The sequence below is a fragment of the Syngnathoides biaculeatus genome, chromosome 5, assembly GCF_019802595.1.
Source record: "Syngnathoides biaculeatus isolate LvHL_M chromosome 5, ASM1980259v1, whole genome shotgun sequence".
Taxonomy (NCBI): Eukaryota; Metazoa; Chordata; class Actinopteri; order Syngnathiformes; family Syngnathidae; genus Syngnathoides; species Syngnathoides biaculeatus.
In genome coordinates, this window is record NC_084644.1 from 16208586 (window position 1) to 16231981 (window position 23396).

Below are 23396 nucleotides of genomic sequence, written 5' to 3' on the forward strand. Positions count from 1 at the left end.
TCCTAGTCGAACAGCTCTCTCTCTCCCTCTCGGTAACAAAAACTAAAATAATAATCTACACCTCTTTCATTGGTATAATCAACATAATTTAACACAACGATGACTATAATCACGTGGTACATATTTAAATTGCATTGTGCGGTACACTAACCTTAGCAGTGTGGAGACAGAGGTTGCTTACAATGGATACTGCCTCATGATGAACCCAGCCATTGATGAATTGGTTGTAGGCCTCCAGACCTTTGTAATTCTTTGGTTGGTCCACAGTATAAGCGCTTGTCGAGAAGCGGAGATAGTGGACAATGGCTTGATAGATTACCGACGCCCTCAGTTTGTGTGCTCCGCTTGTGTTTCTCTGAGGCATATGGGTCGAAATTGCCGATCAAAGCACACTTCTTCTCTTGCAATCAATGACCAACTCATGAGCACCGATAACTTTCCAGTCTTTTTAGCCATCATGCGTCACTTTTAACAGTCGTACGAACATTTGTGAAACTCTGGTCTATATGAAAAAGCATTCAAGTGAACAGAACGTCAGTCGAGTGAACCCATCCAACGCGGCCAAGTGACCCAGATGTAGTCACGTGGTTGAAAACAGTCTATTTCGTCACGGTTCTCCATGTAACATTTGAAACCCACAAAGCTCTCGTCGTCTGCACCCGTGCAATCCATTTTTCACAACGAACCGGGTCTCTTGCAAACTTATGAAGGCTAAACTCATCCTCCCGAGTGTTCAAGCAATATACAGGAATGCAACGAGCCAGCATTTTGGCTAACACGAACGAACAACGAGCTATCTTCCCGGAGGTAAAACTAATGGAAACAAATTAGTCCACTTGAGGGCGGTCCTGCCATGTACGTCACTTCCTGCTTCTTCTTTAAAACAAATCCCTCCAGAGGATTTTCATGGCGGGAGTTACAAAAAGTTGTATACGTCAAAATAATATTTTGTGTTGAAAAAAACGCATGGGTCCATGTCAGCAGCCGTTTTTTCATGAATAACATACTAAAAATCATGCATTTCACGACAGTGGCCCTTTAAGTACGTATGTGAATCGGATGCAGCCGGTCACCACTCATTGAATCATATTGCAAAATGGCACAAACAGCAAAGTTGTTTTTTATTGTCATTTTAATTCGGGTTGTACTTTTATTGATTTATAGATTTATCTATTTATTTATTTATTTATTTGCGCACCTCAGACTGTCTGCGCAGAGACCGTATCTGTGCGCAATTGTACACGCACGCAGTTTAGAGTGAACATTGATTACGAGTGCTTCGGCTTCTTAAAACAAGTAGAAGACGACGGTAACTCTAGTCCTGTATTTTTAATCCTGTATTGTCATGCATTATATAGTATATAGTTATACTGTCATCCAGAGACCATACAAGGTATGACGTTGGGACGAGTCGGGTCTCAACAACTGCTGTAGCGCTGAGTGCTTTTGTATTTAAAAAAAAAAAAACATCACGAATTATGTATTTCTATTCGTTTTTGGCAAAATACTATACATCCAGCGAGATCCTGCTCTGTTGATTGAACAACTGACAAAGGGTAATTCAATGAATGGGAATTTAAATGGTTTTGAGCATTTTTCTTGAGATGTGTTTGAAAAAAACAGAGTGTTCATGGCACAGGTCAGTCCTAATCTGCCAGAAAAAAGAGGCCTTCAAGCGAACTTCATTACCCATAACACACCGCAGTTTGGCTCGTGTGCCTTACACACTCTTCGTCGCCTGTACGGACAAATGTGGTCCTCGACCGCCACGGTGCCTCGGCAGGCAGCTATGGCCTTCAGCCTTCAAGATTAGGGATATAAACACCCCTCAACACCCCAGTTAAATCGTAAGTGAGCTATGGTCTTTGTTAAATTGCATTTTGGCTAGGGAATGGGACACACACACACACACACACACAATAACGTCTCCATCGCACGTTTTGTGGCGAGCTAAGAGCTAACCAAGAGCCCAAACCCAAAGTTGGCAGCACTTTGAGATTTGACTTTAAGATTAAACTTCCACGCGAAAGTGTTTGTACCAAAAATACAGGAGGCCAAAACATTTCACTTTCAAGCCTCGTTTGGGTCACTTGCTAAGTTAAAGTTGCGTCTTACTTGCCCTCCAAACTAGAGCTGACCAATGTCAATGGGTTGTTTTCACTGACGTCACTTTCCCCCCCCCCTGAATTACCCATACACCACTGCGCGCCGCCATTTAACTCCTGCACAGACTTGCACACACGCCTGTAATGTCCCATCCTTCCACTTGCATGACACTTTACATCATTAGCAGGGCAGTCACGAATGGGATGAGAAGGAGAGCTGACACATTTTTCACACTGTGACTGTGCGCCTCTTGCGTTGTTTTGTTGCTGAGCACTGTGTGGATGGTTTGTTCGGCAGTTTGCATAGTGAGGTTTGTGTTTAACTGACCTGGAGGTGCTGTTGAACACTCAATAGATCTTGTATCACTTGCCCCGGAACTGGTTTCCCTACCCAGACAAGACTGCTGTTTCTTCACCTCCTCATCTTCACCTCCTCACTCTGCTGTGCCATTCGTATGGCTTTATCCAAAGTTAGATCCGCATCCAACTGCATGCGTTCAGACAACCCCTTGTCCAGCATCCCGACCACAATTCTGTCTCTGATCAGTTCCTGCTGAAACACCCCGTATATGGATTTGTTTATTATTTTGTCCCTCTAACATTGTCATCAAATTTTAAGCAAATAGTAAATATTTTCTTTGCTTGTGGTGAACTAATTACAGGTTTTACTTTAAAAAAAATGGAATAAATGGAGTTTGCCTCGATATTAAAAAAATAATATTCTACCGCCTTTCGTATTCCGTGTTAGCATACAGGTAAGTGCCCATATATATTTTTCTTTTCTTCCCTTTTTAATATATTTAATATTTTTTATAGTTAGGTTGTTGTAGCTAACAAAAATTGCTGCAGTGTGTGCTGAGATCTGTAACCTCCGTGCACCACTCCTCGTTGATATTAAAGCATATTCCACCGCCTTTCATTTTCCGTCTTAGGATACAGGTAGGTGCTCCTCCTTCGTGATTTCTGTCACAAAGAGTAAAAGGTCAAGGGCACAATACTGCACCTTTGTGACGCAGGCCTGAGTCCCATGAGGTGTGTATGCCAGGTAGCCTAGTAGTCATTCTGGGCTTGATGTGCTGTCGGTCGCATCTTCAATAAATGCAGTTAGAAACATAATGTCGTCCACCTTGCTTATGTATGAGTAACGGAGCTCAGGGATCGAAAATGGCCACCGTTCGAGGCAGCACAACGGGTGACGTCACGTGAAAACAACCCATTGCTTGTGGTATGTAACGTTAGCAACAATTTGACTTCCGGTTGGAAAAAGCCCATGCTCCGATGCACAGCGCCTGCTTCAAGCTCTTTATTTGTAACTGAATGCCCTCCTGATCGACACTTGCACGACTTGGATTAATTGATGGACACATATGTTGCTCAGTAAAACCAAACTGAACGGTTCCTGTCAGCATTTATGATTGCTGTCATGTTTCAACGTGCAAAATTCCCCTAATGACTCATTTTGTTTTTGGTTGTGCCAGCGTAACCTTGTGCGACCTGAGCACGAAGTACGTTCATAGTAATGCGTTATGTAGTATAACCAGTGGGACGGCATGTGAACTTTTGGGTTAGATTAGGTAACCCTAAATTGTGACACTGGATTGTTAGTTTTTATTTTCATGCCTTGTATACATATTTTCTCTCCAGTAGTTGATCTTAAAACATCTTGTACAAATTCTAAAATGTCTTTTGAATTAACATCAATCTTATTTTAATTGATTCTAAAGTTTTGTGTAACTGAACAGACATAAATGACACTCCCAGAGGTTACCTTATGAAACTACATGAGAGGAACACAATCCATGTATACGTGTGCTATCACCATCATGCTTTGCACTTAGTGCAGTGAGTAGTACACATATTGTCAATGGAGATTACATGCCTTCAAAAATTAAAACAGTTGCTATGCGTCTTGAAAACTTGATCTTTTCACTAAAGTGCAGCTTTGCTTACCTTTTGGCTTTATCACAGTGTTTCAGACAGTGTAGTCAGACAGCTGCTGGTAAGTGGGGGCTGTATAGCATAAAGTAGGAAATTAAGAAAGCCTCACTCATGGACGTATTTTCAGAAATAGGCAGGTAACAGATGTTTTACGTGGTAGTTTAATTCTGTTATTAATGGGTGGGCAATCACTCCAGAGACCCAATAATTTGGACTGAAAACACAAATTAAAAAGATTCCAGACTATGTACCATTGAAATCAATGTCAAAAGTTTGCCTATATTAATTACAGAATTTCCTACACTATAAGATGCACTCAAAAGCATTACATTTTTGTCAAAATTAAACGACACACCTGTTAATTCGATGGACTTTGTGTGTATAGATTTTAAAAATCAGTAAAAAATGTCCGAATTTGGTAAGCCTCTGCTTTGTTGAATGTCGGACCATTTTCCACTGACAAAGGGACGTAATACGCACACGACGTACGCTGGCAGCAAAAAAACAATCAGACAGCATTACGTAACACGTACAGTGCGTACACTTACCTCCACAACGGCTCTGGTTGGTATGCTACCGATATACTGCAAAACAACATTTGAGGCTATTAGTTTCACGTTTGTAAATGGTAATAGAGCACCCGCGAAACAATTCAACGTCAATGAGTCTACAGTTAGGAGGTGGAGGAATCAAGAAAATGAACTACACTAAGTTAAGAGGACGAAACAGAGTTTCCGCGGGAATAAATGCAAGATGGATTATTGAACATAGAACAGCCGTGAGAAAGTCTCTACAGTCACCATTCGACAGGAGGCAAAAACGTACAAGAGATGAAGATCGAACACTTTCAAGGAGGTCCCTGTTAGTGGTTTCGTTTTATGATAAAGTGTCACCTCTCCATCCACGAAATGAGTACCATGGTGCAGCAACTGCCAGTGGATTATAAAGAAAAAATTGTTATAATGTGTATTTTTACATTGCCAACAGAAGTGATGTCAGCCATAAGTGTGAGTTTTCAAAACCAGAATCATTAAAAACTTTTTTTCTTATGCATTTTAGAGTACTTCCACTTTTCAGTGATATTTCTTGCAGTCAATGCTGTTTTTTTCCCAAAATGTTTTTATGTATTTGAATTCTTTTAATCATGTAAAGCACATTGAGTTACCTTGTGTATGAAATGTGCTACACAAATGCTTTCCTTTAGTAGTAGTAATAGTACAATAAAGTAAAATAATTAAACTCGGTTTTGTATCCGTTACATTTTTTGTATACCGTATGTTTTATCATGTGCCCTATAATCCAGACTATGTATGTGTTAAGTACAGAAATGGACCCTGTAATTGAGACTGCACTTTATAATCCAGTGCATTTTTTTGGTGTGGAAAATATGGTGATTTTGTGAAGCCAGGCTTTTTGTCACAGGGTCGTCTTGTCACAATACCAAAATTATTACTTTGATACTCTACTTATAAGGTACCTCTGTACCAATTTTGGTTGCAGAATATTAAAATGTTTTAGTATTGGAGTACCTTGCTAAAAATGTTGATTAATTGAGTATTCTGATAAATTATAATTTTCTTGCAATTTTCAATGAAGCAATTTTATAAAAAAAATGTATTAAAAAATCTATGAATACATTTCAGTATAATCTTAGTACGGGTATTTCTTGTAAGTATAAAAAAACCAAGGTATTAATTTAAAAATGCATAAGCACCCTTTTTTTTGTCAACTGCACTAATGAAGCTACCATTTTAGCATTTGGCATTACTACTACTAATAATAATACAGTAGGGTAATGACTACGTTCACGATCTTAGACCATCTTACTAAACAGAAATTAAACTGCATTAAGAGGAAACAAGGATTACCTTTAATTAATTTGGGTACATGACCCATTTACCTCCAATAAGCAAAGTGGTTGTGAAAATGTGCCAGCCAAAAATACATAAGCTGTCATTGTTGGTGTTGTGACAAAATCTGCGACCAGGACCTAAACATGGGGCTAGAATAGTTTTCAAATAATCAAATTAGATTTTTGGTTCATTGGACATTGACATCTTTATTTCAGAATTGTACAAGGAGTTCAATTGTGATTCTTAAGTCAGTGATTACTGTCAAATTAGACCATCTTACTAAACAGAAATTAAACTGCATTAAGAGGAAACAAGGGTTACCTTCAATTAATTTGGGTACATGACCCATTTACCTCCAATAAGCAAAGTGGTTATGAAAATGTGCCAGCCAAAAATACATAAGCTGTCATTGTTGGTGTTGTGACAAAATCTGCGACCAGGACCTAAACATGGGGCTAGAATAGTTTTCAAATAATCAAATTAGATTTTTTTGGTTCATTGGACATTTGACGTCTTTATTTCAGAATTGTACAAGGAGTTCAATTGTGATTCTTAAGTCAGTGATTACTGTCAAATTAGACCATCTTACTAAACAGAAATTAAACTGCATTAAGAGGAAACAAGGGTTACCTTCAATTAATTTGGGTACATGACCCATTTACCTCCAATAAGCAAAGTGGTTATGAAAATGTGCCAGCCAAAAATACATAAGCTGTCATTGTTGGTGTTGTGACAAAATCTGCGACCAGGACCTAAACATGGGGCTAGAATAGTTTTCAAATAATCAAATTAGATTTTTTTGGTTCATTGGACATTGACGTCTTTATTTCAGAATTGTACAAGGAGTTCAATTGTGATTCTTAAGTCAGTGATTACTGTCAAAGTGAATGGCGAATGGGGATTTAGATGGCGAGTCCGAGCGAAACCGCTAATTAAAAGTTTAACTTTTTTTTTTTTTTACCCCCTCCCCTTCATTTGCAGTGTGTTGGTGAAAGTGACAACCACAGAAAAGGAAAAAGATGACGTTAATCCAGCACATCATGACTCGTGGCACACTAAGAAGGGTGACAGTGGGTTGCCAATTACTCCCGGTTGTTGCTGTCCATGACACATCACAGTCATTTTGCAGGTGTGCCCTACGCCTGCCCTCTCCACACCCTCTAGGATGGCACTGGTTCTCAACGTCACCGTTCAGCGTAGCAGCCCATCAACCCAAACAGCAACCACCAGGGGGAGAATTGGCCATTTCTTCATATCAGACACCATCAGATCAGCAAGACAAAGATGGGCCTAGTGTTGAAGAGGTGGACCCTTTGCAGGACAAGTCCATTGGGCTTGTTCAGAGATTCAAGAAGACCTTCAAACAGTATGGGAAGGTGATGATACCTGTGCATCTCCTCACATCCTCATTATGGTTTGGAACTTTCTACTATGCTGCTATGAAGTAAGTGACTTCATGGCACTTGTGTGGAAGAATTCACTATGCAGTACATGAATATGAAATATATATACACAATGTATATATTAACTTGATATGAATAATTAACTTTTTGTCCATCATTCCAAAAGATACGCTTGGCACAGACACAGCACTGTACTGGGACTTTAGTTGAAGTGTATGGAATGTCCTCAGTGCGCCTTTTTGTTAATATCATACAGTTTTTTTATGCAGAATTCGAATCTGAATTGTGTTATGAAGGAAACATTTTTATTTTTCGATTATCGGCAAATAATGATCGTACATTGCTGTATTCGCCGAAAAAAATTGATGCGGAAACAGCCGAGTAGGAACGTGACGTCATCGCCGGTGTCAACAATGGCAAGCATTGGAATACATTGTAAGAACGACGATGAATTTTTTGATATTTCGAGCGATGAACACTATTCTGAAGGGTCCTAGGAAGACGGTGAAGAATACGAGCTTTATAAAGGCATTAAAGGTTATCAATTTGAGCCAGTTAGACAGCATACACGTTCAAATGCAGAAGAAAGTGCAGAGCAAGCAGTCAGACACATTGAGCAGGATATGCCTCGTGTTGGAAACAAAGACTGGTAAGCATTTGTGAAGCTCTTGTTTGGTTTATTTAGTCATAAACTGATAAATAGTGAAGGCTTCTATATCCTGAATGTATATATGAAATTTTCGGTCTTGTTTTGGAATTATGCAAATGCCATATATTTAGTAAATAGGTACGTGACCACCCCGGCCCTTCATTGTACAGCGCGGTGGATCTCCCTGTGCTTGTATGAGGAACTATCTGCAGTACGATGTGCATCACTAAATTGCGTGTACAAGGCTTGGCTTGTTTATTATTGCACCAAAACAAACAGAAGGTGCTAACATAGTCCACAGTCTCAAGTTGTTATTTTTTCACAAAAACGGATTTTAATGAACGAAATCCATTTAAAATGTTGCCACGTTAATTTGAGACCAATAGCTGGTGATATCTTGCTTCACCATAAATATAATTTCACATGGTAAACTTATGCCATCACCAGACAGTACCAGTCGCACAATACCAGGTCCCTTGTAGTGACGTACGAGGCTCCACCCCCGAAATGATTTGTTTTTCAGACATGGTAAACTAGGTCAAACTTTGCGAATTTTAATTCATAAACACATATTTTTGGGTAAAAACATCGAAAAGGTTATGCATTTTATGGTACAGTTGAACATATATTTTAACACTTTAAGGTGGCCTATTGGTAATTATGAACAGTTCCCAAAACCAGTCAATTTGAACACAAAAGCTTTCAGAAACTTTAAAATTTAAAGGAACTTCATCTTTTGACATACTGACAGAAAGCAAGCATCCAAATCAACAGAGCAATGGTTTTACCAGAAGTCCACTCAAGTTCTGGAATGACTCATCCACAGTGGAGACCTGAATCTGATTGGAAATGTGTTGAGTGATCTGATGTGGACTAAGCACAAAAGATGATTTGGAGTGTTTTGACAAAGAAGAGTGGGCAAATATTTCCTTGAAAAAAATTGCTATTCTGATAGACCCCCACCTAGAAGGACTGAATAGTAAGTTTGTTTCGGCTTTTCCCGTTAGGGGTCGCCACAGCGTGTCATCTCAGATAAATGCTCAAATTTGGCACAGTTTTTACGCCGGATGCCCTTCCTGACGCAACCCCTCTTGGGGAGGCTCCAGTGAGATCCGAACTCACGACCCATGGTCGTCTAACCACTGAGGTTTGGGGCCTCTTTAGAAGGACTACAAGGACTGAATGCTGTAATAAAACATTGAGGCCATGCAACAAAGAATAAGTTGGAGCGGGTTTTCTCTTTGAAAGTTTTTTTTAAAACTGAGTTGTACATATTTTATAAGTCAGAGTAAAGGTGGACAAAGTTTTGAAATGCTTTATCTTGGTCTTTTTTTTAAATTTAAACAGCACATAGCAATGACAATTAAACAGGGGGTGTAGATTTTTTTATATTAACTATTTTATGTTTTCGGCTCATGATTGACAAAAGGTATGATGTTCCCAAGATGAGCGTAATTGATTGACATATGGGTGTTATAAATACGAAAACAACAGTATAGAAACATTTTGAATTTGTATCCACAAGGTGTACGCACAAGTTTTAATAAAAAATCCTTTTTTCTCTTGTTTTCCCAGAGGTGTAAATGTGGTACAATTCCTGGAGATGATCGGTGTGCCAGAATCACTTGTTGGACTATTGAGAGAATCATCTAGCGGTTATGCTCTGACTGCTTATGCCATGTACAAGGTAATTAGTCTTCTCATTCATTGTCTGAACATTTGAATGACTTCTGTATGACTCTATTATCACTGTAATAGTCTTTTGCATTTAAGCTTAACAGGGATCGGAATGAGCAAAACCATTAGCCAAGCCTTGCGTTATGCTCCACAACAAGATAGTAACATCAGTGTGCCGGTATACAAAGAGGGTTTGTACTATTGGTGAGTTGATGATATCTCAAGGAATCTTTAGAGATCGTGCACGTGACGTCACCATTTTCATGGCGCCATATTGCCAGTCAAACAAAACTGCCCTGCAGTGCGGGAGTCGTTGAACCGGAGCAGCTTTTTCACAATTCCCGAGACTTGTTGTGCTGTTGCTTGTCACAATAGATGAGACAGTTCTTCAAATAGATCAATCTATAGAATACCACCTGAAAAGATGAGAAAAGATTGATGGATTTCAGCGATTAAACGGGATGAATGGTGCCCTATGAAATACACACGCCTGTGTAGCGATCATTTCATTTCAGGTAGGAATTATTCTCAATCTCAAATTATCAAGAAGTATTCATAACGCCAACAGGGTTCCCACGCGGCCCTAAAAGTCCCCAAAAAAACCCTAAATTTCTGAGGGTGCATTTAGGGCCCCCCAAAAGTCCTTAAAATTCACCGTACACTGGTCAAGCCCTTAAAAAGGCCTTAAATTAAAAAAAAATCAAAGGGAGGATCGCTACCACCTAAATTCTCCCTAAAAAAAAATTAATCTTTTATGTAAAAAAAAAAAAAAATAGAGATCTGTCTGGTGTCCATAACAGCCGGAAATTGTCAACGGAAGTCACTCTGTGTTCACAACTAATCGCCATCTTGTCGTCGAGATTCCACTGTTTGTTTCCGTGAGTAGGCATTTCACTTCGTCTTCGTTACGACGTAGCGTAGTTCTTTGATCGATCCAACTTGTATCATGGGGAAGTGCATTTTTCAAGATGCTTGGGTTGAAAGTAAAGAGTTTGGGAGCTGGGTTCGTTGAGATCCAAAAGATCGGCACATTTTCTACTGTCATCTGTGCAAACAGAGTTACCAGCTTGGAAAGATGGGCGTCAAAGCACTGGAGACACACCGGAAAAACAGGAGACTCGCTGATTTGGCGAAGACTGTCTCATCTTCTGTTAGTATGAATCTGTTTCTGTCAAAATATCAAGATAGTGAAGCATCCACTTCAGGCAGTGGTACTGGCAGTGCATGGGCACCTACAGTTGTCCAGTCATCGACTTCAACCAGCCAGAAGTCAGGCTTTATGAACGTAGTTCAATACACGAAAACGGACTCGTTAAAGGCAGAGATCGTGTGGACTTTAAAAGTGATCTGCAGCCATTACAGTTATAAGTCTTGTGAAAATAATTCAAAAGTGTTTGCAGTCATGTTTCCAGACAGTGACATTGCTAAAAACTACCACTGTGGGGAAAGGAAGACTTCGTACCTGGCTACATTTGGGAAAAGAAGAAGAAGGATGCATCAAAACAGGCAGAGAAGAGGAAGGCAGCTAAGGCAGAGATAGATAGCCTCAAAGCCAAAAAAGCCAGAATAGAGACTGACATATCTACGCTTATTGAGAAGGCTGACAGGCTGTGTGAGGAGGCAGAAGAAAAGAGGAATCTGAGGTTTATCACGGAGGCCAATGCACTCAGAGGCAGAGCAAAAGACAAGAGAGCCACTTTGGCACCTCTGCAGCAACAAATAGAGGAGGCACTGGGTAGGCTCAAGGAGCTAGAGTAGGGGTGCTGAGACAGACATCAGTAGAAGACATTTGTAAATATGTTCATATAGCTGCAATTGTAGTTAGAATCTGTTTTTCTGGAGACTGTTATGTGAAGTAATTATGTGAAGACATTGACAATGGTCATATCAGTGAGAACTACCACAAGGGGCGACAGGTGATCACTGTCACAGGTACTGGAACCTTTGATGAACCAAGTATGGTTGATGGCACCATTGGGTGAGTCTTTTTTCCTTATTCTTGATTTGCCACGATGGCCCTAAATTTTTCGTGTCGGCCCCGAATAATGCCCCTAAAAAGCCTTTAAATATTTTTGGTCAGAGTGAGAATGAACCCTGGCCAAGTTGACTCATTTCAGAACAATGCGTATTTTAAAAAAAATTAAAAATCGTCTGCCAAAGAGAGGTTTACGGAGATAAGTGTGTGGCAGCAATACGCTTCCGTGTACAAAGGAGACGACTTTTTTCTTCTTCCCAATCGTAGTTAATGAATGCGGGCTTTTTGTGGGATTTATTCCTGATTGAGAACAGATCCAGCAACAAAGTATTTGTATGCATCCAGACTTTTATATGATTTCAAACATTTCTGTGTAAATCTCAACAACGTATTCACCAGATATATGTGTAGATTCAGTTGTCCAAGAGAAGCAGAAGCGAATTAACAGTCAAATTTCTTATCGGTGAAAACATAGACTTCGGCATTAAATATGGATCCTCTATGCCAAGTGTCTCTAATTTTTCCCCGTTCCTTTGTTTATCACCTTCTAAATGTTTAACGGGATCTGACAAAACTCTGGGTGTCGTGCTATAAGACATATTGTCATTTGGTCTCGACGGAATTAACTTTGAACAATGATTTTTTTTTTTGACCGCCAATATGGCGACGTAAACAAAAATCATGTGATTTTATGACGGTGGTGCCCAATCTCTATTGACACATTATACAAACTGTGTTGACGCTGTGTTGCTTGGACAATAGTGACCTCTGCTGTGCATCCAAAATCATTTCAGGTAAACAAAATTTAAAAAAGGAAAAACTTGCAGGCTGTAAACCCCAAAATAGCCTGTGAAATAATATCTAAACTTGATTCAATTGCTAGTTTTTACTGAAAATATGATTTGATCTTGGCACGGAGGCGCAGATGTAAAGCGTTGGCTTCACAGTTCTGAGGACGGGGTTCAAATCACAGCCCCGTCTGTGTGGAGTTTGCATGTTCTCCCCGTGCCTGCATGTATTTTTGTCAGAGATGTTCCTAGAAAAACAGCTAAGACAAGCCTGAGGACTGTAGAGAGTGAACTCAAACCAACCAAGATTGTATTTCTCTTGAGGGACAGATAGAGGGAAACACTGTGTGAGTGCGCTCCCTCAGACTGCCAAAGTGGTAGTCCCTGTTTGCTCTTTTTATTGCTTTCTCAGGTCAAAGGGGTACATGGTTACACATTGAAAATGATGACACAGATAAGTACACCAACAGCACATAAACACTAAGGTACATGTTTCTTCAAGGCTGCAAGAGTGTCCTGATAAACTCACAAGAGAAAAAGCAGGGCATTGTTTAAAGACATGTTTATGACATTTGGGGGTAGGAAGGCATTATCTCCTCGCAGTGTTGAGGGGTATCTGCTTAAGATCAGAAGGGAAACACGCTGAGATCAGGATGGAGACATCGCTTCCCAGTGTTCAGGAGTAGGGCCCAGGTGTCAATGGGTCACACTTCAAGACCTGCATGCAGCTCACAAAGAAAACAATTCAGACTAAGACTAAAAGAAACAAACACATGATAAAACAATCCTAACAGCAACTATAGTAGTAATGATATACTTTTATCATGATAACTAACATAGTAATAAATTCCTTATCAGTTGTCTTCGGGTACTCCAGTTTCCTCCCACATCCCAAAAAATGCAACATTAACTGGACAAAATTGCTAAATTGCCCCGATGTGTGATTGTGAGTGCGGTTGTTTCTCTCAAGATGCCCTGCAATTGGCTGACAACCAGTTCAGGGTGTACCCTGCCTCCTGACCAATGACAGCTTGGATAGGCGCCAGCACTCCTGCATCCCTTGTGAGGATAAGCTGGTAAGAAAATGGATGGATGGGTTCATCTTTGTATGATTTCATTTGCTCCATTTGCTAAATCCTTTTTGAGAAGGGTTCCAAATTTGCTTTTTTATGTAAATGCTCAAACGAGTTGGCACATAAAATATAGCCAATTTGTCTAATAACATTCATACCGTAATAACCGGACAATAGAGCGCACCTGATTAAAAGCTTCACCCAGTACATATTTAAAGGAAAAACCATTTTGTACATATATAAGCTGCACCAGGTCCATTGCTTTTAACTTGAAATGCATCTTCCTCTCTAACCCCAACTGCCTCATGCCTTCCCTCCCAACATCCATCAACCTTCTATTTGGTCTTCCTCTCATTCTTTTGCTTGGCAGCTCCATCCTCAGCACCTTTCTACCAATATACTCACTCTCTCGCCTCTGAACATGTCCAAATCATCTAAGTCTGCTCTCTCTAACTTTGTCTCCTAAACATCCAACTTTGGCTGTCCCTGTAATGAGCTCATTTGTAATCCTATCCAACCTGCTCACTCCAAGCGAGAACCTTAGGATCTTCATTTCTGCTACCTCCAGTTCTGCTTCCTGTTGTTTCTTCAGTGCCACCGTCTCTAATCCGTACATCATGGCTGGCCTCACCACTGTTTTTATAAACTTTGCCCTTCATCCTACCATAGACTCTTCTGTCACATAACACACTAGACATCTTCCGCCAGCTGTTCCAACCTGCTTGGACCAGTTTCTTCACTTCCTTATGACACTCAGCATTGCTATGGATTGTTGACCCTAAATATTTGAAGTCGTCCACCCGTGCTATCTCTTCTCCCTCTAGCTTCACTCTTCCCCCTCAACCTTTCTAATTCATGCACATCTTCATTCCTCTCCTTTCCAGTGCATGTCTCCATCTTTCTAATTGTTCCTCCGCCTGCTCCCTGCTTTCACTGCATATCACAATATCATTTGCGAACATCATGGTCCAAGGGGATTCCAGTCTAACCTCATCTGTCAGCCTATCCATTAGTACTGCAAACGGGAAGGGGCTCAGAGTTGATCCCTGATGCAGACTCACCTCCACCTTAAATTCTTCTGTCACACCTAAGGCACACCTCACCATTGTTCTGCTACCATCATACATGTCCTATACTATTCTAACATGTTTCTCTCTCACACCAGACCTCCGCATGCAGTACCACAGTTCCTCTCTTGGTACTCTGTCATAGGCTTTCTCTCGATCCACAGAGACACAATGTAGCTCCTTCTGACTTTCTCTGTACTTTTCCACTAGCATCGTCAAGGGAAATAATTTATCTGTGGTACTCTTTCTAGGCATAAAACCACACTGTTGCTCGCAGATACTTACTTCCGTCCTGAGTCTAGCCTCCACTACTCTTTCCCATGACTTCATTGTGTGGCTCATGATCTTTATTCCTCTATAATGTCCACAGCTCTGAACATCACCTTTGTCCTCAAAAATGGGAACTCGTACACTTTTCTTCCATTCGTCAGGCATCTTTTTGCCCACTAGTATTCTGTTGAAGATGTTGATGAGAAACTCCACAGCCATCTCTCCAAATTGCTTCCATACCTCTACCGGTATGTCATCAGGACCAACTGCCTTTCCATTTTTCATCCTTTGTAGTGCCTTTCTGACTCCCCCCTTACTAATCATTGCCACTTCTGGGTCCTTCACACTTGCCTCTTCTACTCTTCCTTCTCTCTCATTTTCTTTATTCATCAACTTCTCGAAGTATTCTTTCCATCTATTTAGCACACTACTGGCACCAGTCAACACATTTCTATCTTTTTTTCTTAATCATCCTTACCTGCTGCACATCCTTCCCATCACTATCCCTCTGTCTGATCAACATGTAGAGATCCTTTTCTCCTTCTTTCGCGTCCAACCTGGTTTACATGTTGTCATACGCCTCTTGTTTAGCCTTTGTCACCTCTACCTTTGTCCTACGTCGCATCTCGATGTACTCCTTTCGCCTCTCCTCGGTCCTCTCAGTGTCCCACTTCTTCTTCCCCTAATCGGTTTCCTTGTATGACTTCCTTTATTTTGGGGTTCCACCACCAAGTCTCCTCCCTTTTCCAACCAGAAGACACACCAGGTACTCTCCTGCCTGCCTCTCTGATCACCTTGGCTGTCGTAGTCCAGTCTTCCGGGAAATTCTGCTTTCCATCGAGAGCCTGTCTCCCCCCTTTCCTAAAGGGCGCACAACATCCTTCCTTTCTCAGCTTCCACCACATGGTTCTCTGCTCTACCTTTGGTGCATAGCCGCTAGCCATATTATACATAACACCCTCAATTTAAAATTTTAGTCTCATCACTCGATCTGATACTCTTTTCACCTCAAAGACAATCTTAGCCAGCTCTTGAAAATAACCCCTACTCCATTTGTCTTCCCATCTACTCCGTGGTAGAATAATTTAAACCCTGTTCCTAAACTTCTAGCAGCAAAGCAGCCCCAGAAAATCACACTGCCACTACCATACTTCACTGTTTGCATAATGTTCTTTTTATCAAATGTTCTGCCATTTTTATACCAGATGTAATGGGCTGCACACCTTCCGAAAAGTTAAATTTTTTAGTTGTCAGTTGACAGAATGTTCCTCCAAAAGCCTTGAGAATCATTAAGATGTTTTTGGACAACTGTGAGACAAGCCTTTGTATTCTTTGCTGACAGTAGGGGGTTTTGCCTGGGAACTCTCCCATGGATGCCATTTTTGTCCAGTGTCTTTCTTATGGTAAAGTCATGAGCACTGTCTTTGTTTGTGGCTTCAAATACTTGGGACCAATGATCTAGAGCAATGGTGAGTGAAGAAATGGATCCAAGCAGGTTGGAACAGCTGATGGAAGGTGTCTGGTGTGTTATGTGACAAAAGAGTCTCCACTAAGATGAAGGGCAAAGTTTATAAAACAGTGGTGAGGATGGCCATGATGTACGGATTAGAGACAGTGGCACTGAAGAAACAACAGGAAGCAGAACTGGAGGTAGCAGAAATGAAGATCCTAAGGTTCTCGCTTGGAGTGAACAGATTGGATAGGATTAGAAACAAGCTCATTAGAGGGACTGCCAAAGTTGGATGTTTTGGGGACAAGGTTAAAGAAAGCAGACTTAGATGGTTTGGACATGTTCAGAGACGAGAGAGTGAGTATATTTGTGGAAGGGTGCTGAGGATGGAGCGAGAGGAAGACCAAAGAGAAGGTTTATGGATGTGGTGAGGGAAGACATGAGGGCAGTTGGGGTTAGAGAGGAAGATGCAGGAGATAGGTTTAGATGGACAAAGATGACAAGCCGAAAGGAAAAGAAGATTTTAAACTTTATTTAACAAATAAAAACCTGAAAAGTGGGGCGTGCAATATTATATGGCCCCCTTGCTTTAATACTTTGTCGTGGCACCTTTTGCTGCAATTACAGCTGCAAGTCGCATGGGGTATCTCTCTATCAGTTTTGCACATCGAGAGGCTGAATTTCTTGCATATTCTTTCTTGCAAAACAGCTTGAGCTCAATGAGGTTGGATGAAGAGCGTTTATCAACAGGTCTGGACTCTGACCTGGTCATTCTAACACCTGGATATGTTTATTTGTGAACCATTCCATTGTAGATTTGGCTGTATGTTTTGGATCATTGTCCTGTTAGAAAATAAATCTCCCAGTCTTGGGTCTTTTGCAGACTGCAACAGGTTTTCTTCCAGAATGGTCCTGTATTTGGCTTCATTCATTTTCCCATCAATTTTAACCATCTTTCCTGTCCCTGCTAAAGAAAAGGAGGCCCAAACCATGAGGCTGCCACCACAGTGGGGTTGGTGTGTTCAGGGTGATGAGCTTGTGTTGCCAAACTTATTGTTTTGCATTGTGGCCAAAAAGTTCAATTTTGGTTTAGTCTGACCAGAGCACCTTCTTCCACATTTGGTGTGTCTCCCAGGTGGCTTGTGGCAAACTTTAAACGAGACTTTTTGTGGAAATCTTTGAGAAATGGCTTTCTTCTTGCTACTCTTCCATAAAGGCGAGATTTTTGCAGTGTATGACTGATTGTTGTCCTATGGACAGACTCTCCCACTTCAGCTGCAGTTCATCCAGAGTGATCATGGGCCTCTTGGCTTCTGCTTGTTCGACGTGAAAGTTGAGAGGGACGGCTGGGTCTTGGTAGGTTTGCAGTGGTCTGATACTCCTTCCATTTCAAGATGATTGCTTGCACAGTGCTCCTTGAGATGTTTAAAGGGGAATTCCGGTGGTTTGGATTCACAATGTATTCAAAAGGTCAAGTCATATGTTCTGTATCTTGAAAATGTATTGTTGATCCTCTCTCATTTAATGGTGTTTTGAGAAGTTTTTTTATCGACTATGAATTTTCATGGGCGCCGCCATTTTGGCGAGTCACATGAGCTACATGCGTGGATGTGACATTAAGTGCAGCAACAACGAAATCATCGTCAGTTTGTCGTGTCTTCACATGTGGTACCACCACGATCGGACACTGTAAAATACCTTACTGTATTGGGAAATTTTGCCATAATTCGGATAGGAATAATCCACTGAAACCACAGAGGAAGCTTAGAAACTCCAGTAACAACAGTAGAACTGTTCTGGGATAAAAGGGATACAGCTCCTCCATTCTGTATGACCTAACAGCTGCACAGGACAAGAAAAACAAATAAAATATAAATTATTTCAATTGTTGCAAAACAGTGAGGTAGAATTGCTCACTCACAGACATTATATCAAAATTAGGCATATCAAATAATTTATTTGGTTACTTTAATACATTTATTTTATGGGACACTTTAAAGTGCTACACTAAGATGCTCTACAAATAAAAAAAAAAAATGCTAGGATGAAAACTGAAAATAAAAAAGTGACCGGAATGAAAAATGGCAAATTTATACATTAAAATGAGTTCCAGGGTTTTCACACTCCAGATATCAAACTATTGTATACAAATGTACAATCAAAAGGACATGCCTTTAATTTGTTTACTTGCAGTATGAGTGCGCTGTTCGATGTTTATCTGCTGACCAGCCCTTGTCTGTGTCCTCAATTAGATCGCCACTCCTGCCAGATATGCAGTGACCCTGGGCGGTACTTCTCTGTCTGTTCAGTACCTCCGAAAGCACGGCTATTTATCCACACCACCACCAGTCAAAGAGTACTTCCAGGACAAGATGGAGGAGACCAAGGAGAAATTGTCTGAAAAAATGGAGGAAACTAAGGAGAGGTTTTCAGAGAAAATGGAAGAAACAAAAGGACGCTTCTCAGAGAAAATGGAAGAGACTAAGGACAAGTTGTCTGAGAAGCTGCAGGAAACCAAAGACAGAGTATCTGAGGGTAAAGCATTTTTTAGGAAGAAAAATGATTAGAAAACATTGCAGGTGGTGCCTCAATTATTTATCCATTTCAGGTTGGAAGTAATCAGTGATTTGGGGTCAACTCTAAGACTAGGAGGAAATGAGCAAGATGCATTTGTCTGAAAAATGTCACCTCTCACAGCCTGCTGTTTTGATGTTTTCTACATAATAGTCAAATAAGTGTGCTGCATGGTACAGTACAATATAAGTGTAGAACTGACAACAGCCTGGCAACTTCGGTATGGCTTCCTTCTTACGTTCCCCACCTCTGTCTGCGTTTACAGCAGCTCAAGTGATTAGAGAAAGTATTTGCAATGTGGAAGAAGTTAATAAAGACAACATGAAAATACTTCTGGTTGTTGTCAAGCTCAAGCTTGAAGTCAATAGTTAGAAAAACATGCACAAGAGATCAAAGCCTTTCTAAAGGCTCTATCACCTTTTGTAATGCACTGAAGAAAATTATTTTTATAGTATGAAATAATGTCTTAGCCAAAGCTTCTTCTTTTTCCTTCGGCTTTTCCCGTGAGGGGTTGCCACAGCGTGTCATCTTTTTCCATCTAAGCCTATCTCGTGCATCCTCGTCTCTAACACCCACTGTCCTCATGTCCTCTCTCACAACATCCATCAACCTTTTCTTTGCTCTTCCTCTTGTTCTTTTGCCTGGCAGCTCCATCCTCAGCATCCTTCTACTAATATACTCACTCTCTGGCCTCTGAACATGTCCAAACCATCGAAGTCTGCTCTCTCCAAAACATCCAACTTTGGCTGTCCCTATAATGCGCACATTTCTAACCCTATCCAACCTGTTCACATCAAGCAAGAACCTCAGCATCTTCATTTCTGCTACCTCCAGTTCCTGTTGTTTCTTCAGAGCCACCGTCTCTAATCCGTACATCACGGCCGCCCCTCACCACTGTTTTATAAACTTTGCCCTTCATCCTAGCGGAGACTCTTCTGTCACATAGAACACCAGACACCTTCCGCCAACTGTTCCATCCCGCTTGGGCCCGCTTCTTCACTTCCTTACCACACTCACCATTGCTCTGTACTGTTAACCCCAAGTATTTAAAGTTGTCCACCCTCGCTATCTCTTCTCCCTGGAGCTTCACTCTTCCTCCTCCACCCCTCTCATTCACGCACATATATTCTATTTTACTTAGGCTAACCGTCATTCCTCTCCTTTCCAGTATCTACCTCCATCTTTCTAATTATTCCTCTGCCTGTTCCCTGCTTTCACTGCCGATCACAATATCATCTGCGAACATCATGGTCCAAGGGGATTCCAGTCTAACCTCATCTGTCAGCCTATCCATTACTACCGCAAACAGGAAGGGTCTCAGCGCGGAACCCTGATGGAGTCCCACCTCCACCTTAAATTCATCTGTACATACAATGTAAAAATGTACTTACCCATCACTTCGGCACATCTCACCGCTGTTCTGCTCTCCTCATACATGTCCTGAAGTATTCTAACATATTTCTCCGCCACACCAGACTTGCACATGCAGTACCACAGTTCCTCTTTTGGTACTCTGTCAGTCTTTCTCTAGGTATACAAAAACACAATGTAGCTTCTTCTGACCTTCTCTGTACTTTTCCACGAGCATCCTCAAGGCAAATAATGCATCTGTGTAATTATAATTGATATTATAGTGCTAAAAACGGCAGAGAATAGTAGTTTACCTCCTGTTTTTATTCTGAATTTAACTCAGCAGTGGTTAAAAAAAAAAAAAATTGAACATTACATTGGCGCATGGGGCCCTCTATAGGAGCTTTAATGCTATAACCATAGCAAATAGGTGACTTGCAGGTGACGTCACATCTGTTTTGAATTTTTTCTGGCCGCCATATTGGGAGGTCTCTTCGCTGGTTACATTCGATTACATAAGACGCTTTTTGACTTCTTAGACGATGGTGCACGTGTTGTGTTATTGGCTGCTATAACAAGTTCAGCAAAGAATGGAACAGACGGTTTTTCTGATTTCCGAAAATAATTACGCACCAAGGACCCCAAACCGAAGAAATGTCGAGCAAGCGAAGTGGCTCAGTAATATCTCGCGTGCAGATCTCACTCGTCCCACAGTTTCAAGTCCTGTGTGCAGCGTTCACTTCATAATTGGTAAGTTTAAGCCTAGGATTGCACTTTGACCATATCCTCCTACCGTTATTTTTACATGTATGTGTTGTTTGCTGTGTTTTATATTACAAGACTAATGGTGTTTGATCGGTCTACATGTACATGTACATCCAACTTGGCCGCCGATCGAAATCGGCCGCCAGTGACAGGTTTTTCATCTACAGTTTAGGATACAAACGTGTGCATGTGTGTTGTGCTGTCTGTAAACGTCAAATTATTTTTAAGAAGGAAATATACCGTATATATATTAAAAACAACACGAGTATGCATGTAGCACCTACCACCTACCAGGGCATCATTCATGCTAGCCCTAATACAACAGTAGCGGCTTTCTATATGCTGACATTTGACTAAGGCAAATGTGAACAAATAGAAAGCCGCTACTGTTGTACTAGGGCTAGTATTACTATTAGGGCTACATTCACGCTATAATTTGTTAGTACTTAGTAATTTACACCTTGTACATTTTAATTATTGTCACATTACTTAATGCTCCTTCAAATAAATTTAAAAGATGGTGTAATATTTATTTGTCATTGATCTTTTTCCCTAATCGGTCCGATTTGTCGGACCTGAAAAGGCCATAATGTCTAAGCAGAAACAACAACAGTGAGTTACGCACTCTGTCCCGGGTGATTCCAAGTTACTTACTCGGGCAACGATTAAAACCTTTTCTTCAGACAACATTTTGCAGAGACCACTCTGAATCCACCCGCTTACAAAGTAATTGTAAGCCTCCAAGGACTTTTAGGCCTTCATCTGTTGGTCAGTAAGCCTGTTGATTGTAAGCACCAAGTAGTTCACAATGTTGGGTATTCCACTCTCGGCCAACATTTTTCAGTCGCAAAATCAGCCTTCGATAGACTATACGGGTCCAGATCCTCATATAAACTGATTTTCTGCCTGTAGTAGGGTTTCAGATCAGCCGACAGATCCTCGAAATACTTGGAAAACGCCATAGAAAGTGCAGATACAATGAACGCAATGCTGGTATGTAGACAAACTTTTAAGAACTGTTTACAACCTCCCAAAACGGCCGACACAAAAATTTTTTACCCACAATGCACTTGCTCTGAGTTGTGCAAGTGACCTATATGCTAGTGTTCATTTTAAACACAACAGCTTTCCCTGTAATTAAATGATGGCATAACTACCAGCATTTTTTTTTCCAGATGTGTGAAATGACTGGAAATTAGACAGACATCAGAGACACATCAACAATTAGCAGTGATGAACAATTCATCACAAACATTTGATTTCAACAATGTAAAAGACTCAGAATTCACTTATTAACTAGTTTATTAAATGAATCACTATTTGCATACAAGTTGATCAAGGTGATCATTTATGGCACCTATTGCCTACAAAATTGCTTCTTGTGACTCCAGCACATACACTGAAAAAAAGAGTCCTTGGAATTCATTTAATTTGAACATAATTAAAATGTTAAAATGACAATTTAACCCTCTATGCCTAAAATAAATCATGTTCAACCAATGTATGATCAAACTAAGTAACTTCTAATTTCTTTTTTTTAATGAGTAATGAAAGTTATTAAAAGTTTTTGATAGCGTCTGATATGCTGATAATACTTATTTGAATTCAAAAGATTTATTACAAAAACCATACAAAAAACATTAATGCATTACCTCTTCATCAGGCTGGGTGTAGGTTATCGTAATGAACACATTTGTTGTGTGTTATAAAATTACATGGGATTAACCTTGTGGGGTGGTGAGCATCAGGCACTGGAGAATAGTGTCAACCATGATTGCAGCACACTGGTTCTTTGTATGACTCTGCGCACACATGATTGCAGGCACAATTCCTTGCTACATTCCAAGCAAGGTGGAGTTGAGCACACGTTGGAATCTCTGACTCCTCCCTGTCCACGCTCACATTTAAATCTGCATATCTTATTTTACTGCACTGCTAGGGTCACCCATGACATATGGGTGTTTGGAGCTTGGCCTGGAGGTGGGGCTTGAAAGCAAGGTCCTGGGGGCCAGGCCTTCACACAAGGCTGGGCTGGGAACAGGCCGAAAGGGCAAGGTGGGCCCCCTCCTTTCCTGTTGGCTCACCACCTATGGGAAAGACAACAAGGGTTGGGTGCAGTGTAGAGGATGACATTTTTCGGGAATTCCCGTGGGTCACGTGATTCCCGCGGGAATCCCACGGGATGGGGGTCATTTTTTAATTGACCCCTCTGTAGAAATTGCATCATCTGCGTCGCTGACCAATCAGAGGCCAGAGATCTGCATAAACCACGCCCCTTGTTGGCGTCCGCTATTACCTCAGACAACGTTGCATGGTCCAGTATAGCTTTTGTTAGCGTTTTGTCGCGTATTTGGGTTCTTTAACAATAGATGTAGTTAAGAGGTGTAGTCACGGACTTTGTAATAGTGACGACAGGTATCCTGAAAGGCTAGTTGGAGTTCAATTCGTACCCTTTCCAA

The 23396-nt window shown here is 40.8% G+C and overlaps 1 protein-coding gene across 3 annotated transcripts; it reads left to right on the plus strand.

Annotated features, from left to right (window-relative positions):
- Positions 1-1206: 1206 nt before the first annotated feature.
- On the plus strand, positions 1207-21213 carry LOC133501240 (uncharacterized protein C18orf19 homolog A-like). 3 transcript variants are annotated; one of them, XM_061820851.1, is made up of 6 exons: positions 1430-1556; positions 1640-1847; positions 6878-7340; positions 9524-9635; positions 18501-18783; positions 18857-21213. In XM_061820851.1, the coding sequence occupies exons 3-6, from the start codon at positions 6916-6918 to the stop codon at positions 18865-18867; spliced, it is 831 nt and encodes a 276-aa protein (XP_061676835.1). In that variant the 5' UTR covers positions 1430-1556; positions 1640-1847; positions 6878-6915; the 3' UTR covers positions 18868-21213. The 3 variants fall into 3 exon arrangements, with proteins under 3 accessions (XP_061676834.1, XP_061676835.1, XP_061676833.1); XM_061820849.1 differs by having other exon boundaries at positions 1431-1556; positions 18501-21213; XM_061820850.1 differs by lacking the exons at positions 1430-1556; positions 1640-1847 and adding an exon at positions 1207-1309 and having other exon boundaries at positions 18501-21213.
- The last annotated feature ends 2183 nt before the right edge of the window (positions 21214-23396 follow it).

What these genes read in the sequence shown, in the direction of transcription:
- LOC133501240 (XM_061820850.1), top strand. Translation starts at nt 6,916, where the DNA reads ATGACGTTAATCCAGCACATCATGACTCGTGGCACACTAAGAAGGGTG. An exon ending in TTCTACTATGCTGCTATGAA is followed by an intron (nt 7,341 to 9,523) that starts GTAAGTGACTTC and finishes TTGTTTTCCCAG; the next exon opens with AGGTGTAAATGTGGTACAAT. An exon ending in CTGCTTATGCCATGTACAAG is followed by an intron (nt 9,636 to 18,500) that starts GTAATTAGTCTT and finishes GTCCTCAATTAG; the next exon opens with ATCGCCACTCCTGCCAGATA.